Source organism: Denticeps clupeoides, chromosome 1 (genome assembly GCF_900700375.1).
Source record: "Denticeps clupeoides chromosome 1, fDenClu1.1, whole genome shotgun sequence".
Lineage (NCBI taxonomy): Eukaryota > Metazoa > Chordata > Actinopteri > Clupeiformes > Denticipitidae > Denticeps > Denticeps clupeoides.
Window position 1 is genome coordinate 41216919 of NC_041707.1, and position 10057 is coordinate 41226975.

Below are 10057 nucleotides of genomic sequence, written 5' to 3' on the forward strand. Positions count from 1 at the left end.
TCCTAATACATCTGATGGTTTTCTGTTCTGTGCACGTTTGAAGTTGAGAAGAAACACAGGCAGATAGTTTGGTTTGAAAACTGGAACATTTTTATTTAATATTTAAGCTTTTCTTAAAATAAAGATGAGGTTGGCCCCTTCATAAATGGGTATCATCATGGTCTTTGCAACACAGTAAATTGGCCACACCCCCCAACACACATCTGTATGTACGTTGATGCCGGGTGGGAGGAGTTTACATTCAGTCTGAAATGCAGCTTTATCGTCTCTCTACAGCGTTCCGGAACGACCCTGCTGGCTTGTGGACGCGCGGCACCCTACAAATCCGCTGCAGCTGCGGTGACCTCGACACCAACCACATCCCCCCGTGATACAACTTTACTTCCCGTCCCCTCGGCCCCCCGCTGCACATCCTCAGCTCCGTCACAGTCCTACGACACCCACAGATCTACATTCAAACGAGCAGGAAAGGTTAAAGGTCACCCGGTCCCTTGAACAGACAGCGACTTTACACTGGGAGCACTCTGCGGGTCATAAAGAACAAATGGTTCGAAGACAATGCCGGTACCGGCCCAAACGGGGCGCGTGACACGCCAGCATCCAATCCGAAGCGGAGTTTGTGAGCATTTAAACAGCCCCGCCCATTTGCTCACAATTACACGAAGCCAGCGTTCAAGTCTGCTGGTAAAACGAAAAATAAGAAACACGCGTCCGAGAGGAACCTGAGGAGGGAACCGGGCCCACGACCCTTTCAGCTCTCCCTTCTTCCAGTGATGTCCCCACATGGTTCCTGATAAGATCTACAGTGTAAACAAAGTCACTATTTACAAGGACAAAAAAAAAAAAAAACACAGCGATAATTTAAACTCTATATACATAAAAACCAGAAGGCAGAAAGTGAGGTTTAAACCATGTTCAGTGCCATTTACGTGTTTCTGTTCTGACCTTTTTTTTTTTTTTTTTTTTTTGCAGAAATTTTAATATTATAATTTTATTTTAATAATTTTTCGTACCACCGTAATTCGACGTGTGATTCCGGTAGAACGACGGTTGGCATTTGCTGTGTTTTGTGTCACTAGTGAAACTGACACAGTAACTAATACGAAACTACGGTGTCGGAGTACATTTAGTTGCCGTAAGGTATGCGAGCGTTTAAGACCACATGCTACGAGTAGCCGGCCGGCGGGCGTGGCCCTCGCTGCCCTCGCCCTGCGAACAAGCATGCCACGCCGCGATGTCCGCGTCCGTCCAGCCGTTCGTGCGACGTTAGCGTAGTTTACAGCGAAAGCGGTCGCCTCCCGTGCATCACAGAGCCGAGGCCGTGTAAAAAAAAACAAACAAAAAAAAACAAGCCCCTCCCCCTCCCCCAAACTCTGCTTTAGCCAATCAGAGAGCTGCGTCTGGTCAGGTCCACGTTGCTGGCGCTCAGCTCTCTGCACTCCGACAGCCCGGCGTTCGCATCCTGGGAAAAAAAAAAACGGGAAAGCGGGAAAATTAACCGTTTATAGATGAGAGCGTGGACAGGGACGCCGAAGAGCGTGGGACCGGTCGCGGGGACGCCACCTGTGACGTGTCCTCGGCGCTCTTGTTCAGGAAGTTGAGAGAACTGGCCCTCTTCATCCTGAAAGACAAGCGCTCGGGTCACAGGTCACGCACGCGCCTTCCGGCACGCTGGGGGGGTTAAACGGTGAATTAATTGCCGGGGTAAAGAAGGAGGCGGGGCCTCACCCAGCGCTGCGCGGCTCCTGAGGTCCGCTGAACTGCAGCTTTTTCACCAGCATCTCGCTGCTCCGCCTCAGCGCGTCGCGGATCTTCCCGAACGAGCCGCTGCGCCGCAGGGACCCGCTCCCGTCCTGTCGCGGCGCCGTGGGAGACAGCGCGAGAGAGAGAGAGAGAGAGAGAGGGAGAGAGAGAGAGAGAGATCGGTTGCTGCGCCGACGAGCGTAACGGCGCCAATGCGAAGGGGGAGGAGGGAGGACTCTCTGACCCCGTTCCACTCGGCCTCGTCGCCGTCGCACTCGCCCCTCGGGTTGCCGGGGCCGCTGGGCCCGTCCCGGCTCTGCCGGCGCTCGCCGTCCTTCAGCAGCTCCACCACCTTGCTCTGGTTAATGACGTCGATGCCCTGCGGCGTGGAGAGGCCGTTAACGCACGCCCGTCCTCCACCATGCAGAAATGCGGCGCTGCGCGGGCGCACCTGCTTGCGGCTCTTGCTGGCGCACTCCTCCAGCGTCTCGGCGGCCTCCAGCTTCCCCTGGCGGCGGTACAGCGCCCCGAGGCTCTTCAGCGTGGTGTTGACGGTGGGACTGGAGGGGGGAGAGAGGGGACAGGAGTACGTCCAGGCGTCTGAACGATAATGGACGCGTCTCGTCCTGCATCAGAGCTCACCTGTCGACCTTACAGGCCTTGTACCAGCCGCCATATTCCCCGTAGGGGCCACAATCCTTCCTCTTGCCCTGTAAAAGGACACGAGTTATCAAAAACACGGAGACGGGAGGGTCTCGTTGTTATGGGCGAGGAGATGCCAACCTTGGTCTCCTCCCTCTCCTCCGCATGCATCCAGATGGGCTTGTTCTCATCTGCAGGCAGAGAAGTTTCACATTTATACCCTCGCCAGTGGCTTTATGGGCTTTATCGGTCCTTGAAGAACACCCCGAGCACAATTTTTAATAAACAGATATTAAAAAGGGCGGAGCCTCTGCTCTGGGAGTTGGGGTAGCAATTAGTGCTGGAGGAACTGTGTTGATCAAACGCACATATTCTGGGACTGTCCCACTAGTCAACATTTTTGGACTGAAGTTAAGGGGCACATGAAGGGGCTCCTTAAAGTGAATCTTTCCTGGGACCCTTTAACGTGTCTACTGGACAAATTCCCGGACTGTCTGTCCCAGGATCAGAAAACTTTGCTACATCTCCTACTAATGATGACAACTTATTGGTTGAAACCTGAACCCCCAGACAGTTACCAAAAACCCAGACAGTTATATTTAATGGAACGGTTGACAGCACAACTAAAGCTGAAGACTCGCATCTTTGAAAGAAGATGGAGACCAGTCCAAAGCCTTGTTGGATAGGCCACTTATGTCTCTTTTAAGTTTAGATTTTTTCTTGTGTATTTATTAAGTTTGTCTATTTATTCTTTTTTTTTTTTCCCTCAGATCTTTATTGTAATTTTATATATATATATGTGTGTGTGTGTGTGTGTGTGTGTGTGTTTATTTGTGAGCTCGGGCCCAATCTCAGGACTGTTGTTATTGTTTGTATTTATGTTGACTGTTGTTAATAAAAGTAAAAAAAAATTATAATTTAAAGGGGGCGGAGCCCAGCGATCGGCAGCAGTCACGCCCACCACTTCCTTGTGCTGGATGGTGTAATGAGTGGCAGTGGTGTTGTGCCCATCAATAAATTGCACCATTAAAAGGTCGCGTTTCCGTGTTTTTCCAGCTAAGAATCCGCACGCTTGCTGCTCGAGTTTGCACGAGGTACAAAGTTCCCCCAGCGGGGCGCGCAGTAATAAAGTCGGGGGCCGGACGTGCCCGAGATTAGCGGCCTGAGCCGGTGGACGCCCTCCAACGAGAGGCATTCGGGACTTACTGTTCACCGAGCCAAACTCCTTCTCGTGGGCGCGGGTCAGGATCTCCTTGTACAGACACTCGGCGTCTTTGAACTTGCCTTGCTTGAGGTAGCACGTGGCCTGGGGATAAAAAACAAAACCAATCCTGGCTGACCTTCAGGCGACCTTGAGCTGGTGGCCAAATTCCACCGTCAGCTGACGGTTTCTCGGACATTTCTGGCATTTTTCAGACCCCTTTATCCACAGCGACTTACAATCAGCAGTTACAGGGACAGTCCCCCACGGAGGCACTCAGGGACATGATGGTAGTAAGTGGGGTCTGAACCTGGGTCGCAGTACTTTATTGAATTTTATTCCATTTCCTTACTAGGCTCCATTTCGAATTGGACGCCAGAAATGTATACTGCGAACCAGCCGGTATAGCGGCGGCTTGTTAGCAATGTTAACCTTGACTGGCGCTACTTCTAATGCGCCAGCAGTCCCCAACAGTCCACATCACCTCAGCAGACCCAGAAGACCCAGGTTCAAACCCCACTTACTACCATTGTGTCCCTGAGCAAGACACTTAACCCTGAGTGTCTCCAGGGGGGACTGTCCCTGTCACTACTGGGTGGTAGTAGCCTAGCGGGGAACACACTCGCCTATGAACCAGAAGACCCAGGTTCAAACCCCACTTACTACCATTGTGTCCCTGAGCAAGACACTTAACCCTGAGTGTCTCCAGGGGGGACTGTCCCTGTAACTCTGGATAAGGGCATCTGGTAAATGGCATAAATGTAAACTTACTGATCCCAGACGTACTAGAACTTCACCATTAGCCTCTCAGCCAGTATATCCTCTAATGAAACCATGAAACCCACTGGTGTCTCTGGAAGGTCCCCCTGCTTACCAGGTTGTTTTTGGTCTTGGCCACGTTAGGGTCGTCCACGCCCAGCTTGCTCTCGTAGATCTCCAGCGCGCGCCGGTAGTAGTACTCCACCTCATCGTACTTCCCCTGGTTCTGGCACAGCAGCGCCAGGTTGTTCAGCTGCTTGGCCACGTCGGGGTGGTACTTCCCCAAGACCTGCGCCGCGGGCACAAGTCGTCATCTCTACATCCCGCCGTTTTCTAATAAGCGAGAGCCGGTGCGCGTCCGGTACCTTCTCTCGGATCTCCAGTGCCCTCTTGCACAGTGGCTCCGCCTCCTTGTACTTCCCCCTCTTGCCGTAGAGCACGGCCAGGTTGTTGAGGGTGGCCGCCACGGCGGGGTGGTCCTTCCCCAGCGTCTTCTCCCGGATCGCCAGGGCGTCGTTCAGCAGGTGCGCGGCCTCTTTGTACTTGTTCTGGTCGCTGTTGCCAAGAGACCAACTGGTTAACCACCGCTGATGATTAAAAGCGGACAGGGTAAAAGACATTGTTATCATCGTCATATAAGGAATCACCACTAGATGGTGTATAGAGCGCCCAAAACGTATTAAAGGTCCCTGGACTTCTATGACTGTCTTTCTGGTCCCTCATTCTGTATCTATAGTCTCTTGATGCAGAAGTACAGCCACTTTGATCCAGTCCCACAATGAGATTTCTCAGGACGCGCCGTTTCACCGTCTGTAGCTTTAAATGCTAATGAGGAGGAGAGAGGCGGGACGAGGAGGAGAACGGCCTATAGAAGTTGAGCGGGAAATGACGTCATCATCAGCACCACCCACCAACAGCGATGTTTGGCCCATACAGGAAGTCATGTCGCCGTTTTTCCAGATTAAATAAATTGGTTCTTCAGAGTCTCGAGTGACGGAACTAAAAGAAATGTATTTGTGCTCATTTTTGCAAGCCATGACGGTCGGTGGAGATCCTGTTTTAGGGGCGGGCCGGGAAATTCTATGGGTGGAAAAATCATGAGAAACGGGAGGTAACCTTTCCCCTTATGATGTCATAAGGGGACAAATGTAAAAAGGGGAACTCATATAAATGTTAAATTTTCATGATAGGGGACCTTTAATTCTCGACTTAACATCTTTATCAACAGAAAAGCGTACATCTACATGAATTGTCCTCAAGGCACACATAAAATGTAGACGAATGCTGCCCGTTCTTGGCCACACCCCCTCACCGGTAGACCAGGGCCAGGATGTTCAGCATGGTAGCCACGTCGGGGTGGTCGTGTCCGGAGGTCTTCTCCAGGTCCTCCAGTGCCTGCTTGCAGAGGGGAACGGCCACCTCGTAGCGGCCCTGAGAGGCGTACTGGATCACCAGGTTGTGGAGAGTCCGCAGGCGGGTCGGGATCTCGTAGCCGCCCTGCTGTGCCGCCGCCTCCCCACTGGGCTGAGCTGTGTGGGTCAGGGGTCAGAGGTTAACGTGAACTACAGACCGACGGACAGCTGGCTGATCGGCGGCTACCTGGTCCCTGGTCGTCGTCGTTGGGGAACAGGTCGTCCAGGCTGTCTTTGGTGCTCTCGCTGCTCTTCTCCTCGCCGGGCGAGGCGTCGTCGTCCAGCTTCTTCATCTGGTTCATGAACTCCAGGTGCTTCTTCTCCTCCTCCAGCTGGGCAACGCTCTGCTCGCTGCGCTGCAGCTTCTGCTGGGTGCCCGCCAGCTCGTCCCGCAGCCACTGGTTCTCCTGGCAGAGGCGGCGCACCTGCGCCCGCAGCTTCTGCTTCTCCGACTCCACGGCGCTGAGGTGGCCCGACAGGGCGATGATCACCTGCCAGCATGGTCAAAACAGTCCAGATAACAAGCCGACCCAGCACAGGCAGTAAAACGTCGGGACGGCCCGGCCGTGTGGAGGCCGTTCTGAACCCAACGTAACAAACATGTTTTTTACTTTTTTTTTTACCTTCGCGGCTGTTTTGTTAAGTATAGTCGGCATTAAAAGCCGCTCGATGAGACGCTCATTAACACGAGTGAAGGAACCTTCGGGACGGGTGGAAACCGTCCCCGCTGTCCAAGACCAGAGCGTGAAACGCTGCCATCAGCGTAAAAGCTCCCTGATTCGGAGAGACGCAAATCTTCCCAATGTTTTTGTGTCGTTTCATAGTTTTGTTTTGTTTGATCATGTAAAAAAACGTTAAAAAAAGTAGGCGTGTCCAAACGTATTATAGACTGTGTAAGTCTATATAAATATGATAGTTTGGTGGGGAAAAACAGTTGTACAGCACATGGCGCTTGGGGAGACCATTCTGAACCCAACGTAACAAACATATTTAGAATTTTAGTAGCCACAGTAGCCATTAAAAGCCGCTCGATGAGATGCTCATTAACACGAGTGAAGGAAGCTTCGGGACCAGCTTAAGGTGGTGGAGAGAAGACCAGAGCGTGAAATGCTGCAATCACGGTAAAAGAGACTCAAATCTTCACATTTTTACCTTATTTGCTAATATTTTTGTTTATTACATAACCTCATGTGTGTCGTTTCATAGTTATGTTTTGTTTGATAACTGTGTAAGTCAGACATATACATTACTTATATATATATGATAGTTTGGTGGGAAAAGGCTTGAAATCATGCTTTTAATTGGTTTAAATGACCCTGCAATGCATCACGTCACAGAATCGTGAACATTTACATTTCAAGTAGAGATAAGTAGTCATGTATACAACAGTGTGTTGAATGATGGTGTGTGTGTGTGTGTGTGTGTGTGTGTACAGTGAATGTGACCTCTGACCTGCGCCTCCCCCAGCCCCAGCTCGATGGCCTCCAGGCTCTTGCGCAGCAGGCCGGACTTCTCCTGGGCCGCCGGCGGCTGACCGCGGTCCAGCAGCGAGGCGAGGAGCTGGGCGTGCTCGCCGCGCAGCGTCTCCAGGCCCTGCATCACCGCCTTGGTGTTGAGGACGATCTCGTCCTGGGTGAGGCGCTCCAGGGACTCCTCCCGTGGGTACACCATGGTGGACATCGCCCGGTCTCAGACGCGCTCACACACACACACACACACACACACACGCACGCACACTGCAGCGGCAGTGACAAGACAAAACAGGAATATTTATTTAAAATGTGGTAAGAAAATTACCGATAAATGCAGTAAAAAATAAAAAAATACTAGATCTATATAAAAATGTCCTTTATTTAGTTGAAAAACGTAAACTTTCACATATACGTGACATATTTTGAATATTCCGTATGGTCGGGAGTTCGTGGGGTTTAAGGTTTCACCTTTTTAGATTTGAAGCCTGCGCAGAAATTAGTGATGACAGAGTGATAATCGGAGGCGGGGCAGAATAATGCACCGCGGGTCACGTGACCAGAGGTCTCCCGTCGCACTTCAGAAGTGAAGGTGACTGTCCTGGCGCTTCTCCTCTTCTTCACCGAAGGTACTTGGAGGGGTGTGTGTGTGTGTGTGTGTGTATTCCGTTACTCGGATATGGCACAATTTATCGGGACGCTCCGAACCATCATTCCAGAAAGGCTCCTCATCCATGCGGAAAAAAGGTAAACACCACCCCACCGCAGAACCCGCCACCGGCAGACGGCGCGCGACCCCACCCTCCCGGTCCCCCTCCCTCCATCCCTCCATCCACTGCATTGCAGCAGGCAGAAGGGCACGGACGGGACGGGGTGGGACTGGACTGGGCGGGACGGTGAAGGGTGAAGGTGACCCGCCCGACATCCACCACCTCCACCCACCAGGTCCCACCATCCTGCGGCAGTAAACAGGAGGGGCCTCGTTTATGAAATATGAATAATATTTCTGTCCAGGATTGTGAAATAACAATAAATAAATAAAAACAAACACCCAGACGCACCGTTTAAATACGCAGAACAAATGATGTCGTTTCAGCCCGTGGAACAGAAAAAGAGAATTTTTAAAAGCGGCTCCGGCCCGGATCTACCTTTGTCTCCTCCGGTACCGGGGATGCGGTCTGTCCGCCCGGGAACGGGCCTCAGTGGCGGCACATGGCGTCCCGGCGGACGTCGGTGGCTTCACGGACACGGCGCTGTGGGGCTCGGCCGCCTGGCGCGCATCCTCCCCGGGTCGCGGGGGCGAGGGTGACAGCGGCAGGAGGATGAAAATGGCTCCCAGGATCCACAGCCGGCGTCGGGCGCGATGACGTCACCGCCCCAAATGTGGGCGGGGCCTGGCGGGCCGCGATTAAAGAAGTAGTCCCGCGCAACACACGTACCGACGTTACCGAGCAACGTCGCGGCGGAGGGATTTTCTAAAGTGATGCGGTCAATCAGAACGCCTGGCCGGAACTAGCTGACCTTTAGTCAAAGGTCCTCTATTACAAAAAAAAGCTGTAATTTAATCCTGTACCTGAGGTCTCTTTCCGAAATTCAGCCGTGGTGCAGAATTACAGCCACTTTTATCCAGTCCCACAATGAGATTTCCCAGGATGCGTTTCACCGTCTGTAGCTTTAAATGCTAATGAGAGAGGCGGAACGAGGAGGAGAGCTGCCTGTCGAAGTTGAGCGGGAAATGACGTCATCAACACCATCCACCAACCACGATGTTTGGCCCAGACAGGAAGTCGTGTCGCCGTTTTTCCCAGAATAAAAATAAAATGGATCCGCAGGTTTTTCAGAGTCTCGCGTGATGAATCTAAAAAAGTACATTTGTGCGACTGCGATGCCTCACACGTTTGGAAGCCATGACTGTCGGTGGAGATAATGTTTTAGGGGCGGGCCGGGAAATTCTCTGGGTGGAAAAAGAATGAGAAATGGGAGGTAACCTTTCCCCTTATGACGTCATAAGGAGACTGCCGCTCTCTGAACGGTGAAGTACTCTCTGAAATATTCTTTACACCTATTACCATTTCTAGCCACTGCAGGACCAGAGACAGGCTTGGTGAACTCGAATGTTAAATAATCTCACAAACTCAACATTTTTATGATAAGCAAAATGCAAAAATATAATTTTATAGGGAACACATCCTTAAAATATTAATTGCCTGTATAACCTAAACCTGTTTATATAGAATGTACATTTTATTTGGCCAAACCTAGAAATTGTTTGAAGGGTCAAGTGTGGGGGGTGTCAACATACTGTATGTGTGATGTGATTTTGGGCTATATAATAAATAAATGTTGTTGTTGTTGTTGTTGTTGAACCTAAAAGGTAACAGATAAGATTTATACTCTATTAATACTCCCTTCATTTCAGCAACCTTTACAAAAAAAAATACATAACATCTGCTAAATGTACCCTGCAAATTGAATATAAATGTTGTTTTTGGAACACATTAAATGATATAAGACAAGTCACATCTGGAAAAAGATTCACTATGCTAGTTAAAACCATTTAAATAAAAAATGTAAAGCCACAACTAGTGGTTTCCTGTATAAATTGTATAAACAAAGGTTTATTGTACGCAACAGAATCTGACAGAATTAAACAAATTTACAAAATCACATTAATGCATTTCTTTTTTTTAAATAAACACTTAACATATCCACATTCCACCCACACCTTTTGACAACATAATTATGGAAGAAGCAGTGCTACAAAACCCATGGCCAAAAGAAATAAAACACATTAAAAGAAACTCAAGTAATATTGCAAGCGCTCCATGATA

At 50.4% G+C, this 10057-nt stretch overlaps 1 protein-coding gene across 1 annotated transcript; it reads right to left on the minus strand.

Moving 5' to 3' along the window:
* Window positions 1-67: 67 nt before the first annotated feature.
* klc2 (kinesin light chain 2) lies at window positions 68-8593 on the minus strand. The gene is made up of 14 exons (XM_028985200.1): window positions 8375-8593; window positions 7210-7493; window positions 5945-6248; window positions 5658-5874; window positions 4711-4900; window positions 4461-4634; window positions 3592-3691; window positions 2527-2576; window positions 2386-2453; window positions 2195-2303; window positions 1988-2122; window positions 1729-1853; window positions 1564-1621; window positions 68-1462 (listed from the first exon to the last, which is right to left on the minus strand). The coding sequence occupies exons 2-14, from the start codon at window positions 7435-7437 to the stop codon at window positions 1379-1381; spliced, it is 1842 nt and encodes a 613-aa protein (XP_028841033.1). The 5' UTR covers window positions 7438-7493; window positions 8375-8593; the 3' UTR covers window positions 68-1378.
* Between the last annotated feature and the right edge of the window lie 1464 nt (window positions 8594-10057).

Excerpts from the sequence above, each read along its gene's own strand:
- klc2 (XM_028985200.1), bottom strand. The coding sequence starts at position 7,437 with ATGTCCACCATGGTGTACCCACGGGAGGAGTCCCTGGAGCGCCTCACC. Across the intron at positions 4,901-5,657 it reads ATCCTGGCCCTGGTCTACCG|CGACCAGAACAAGTACAAAG; the intron begins GTGAGGGGGTGT and ends TCTTGGCAACAG. Across the intron at positions 1,854-1,987 it reads ACGAGGCCGAGTGGAACGGG|GACGGGAGCGGGTCCCTGCG; the intron begins GTCAGAGAGTCC and ends GCGCCGCGACAG.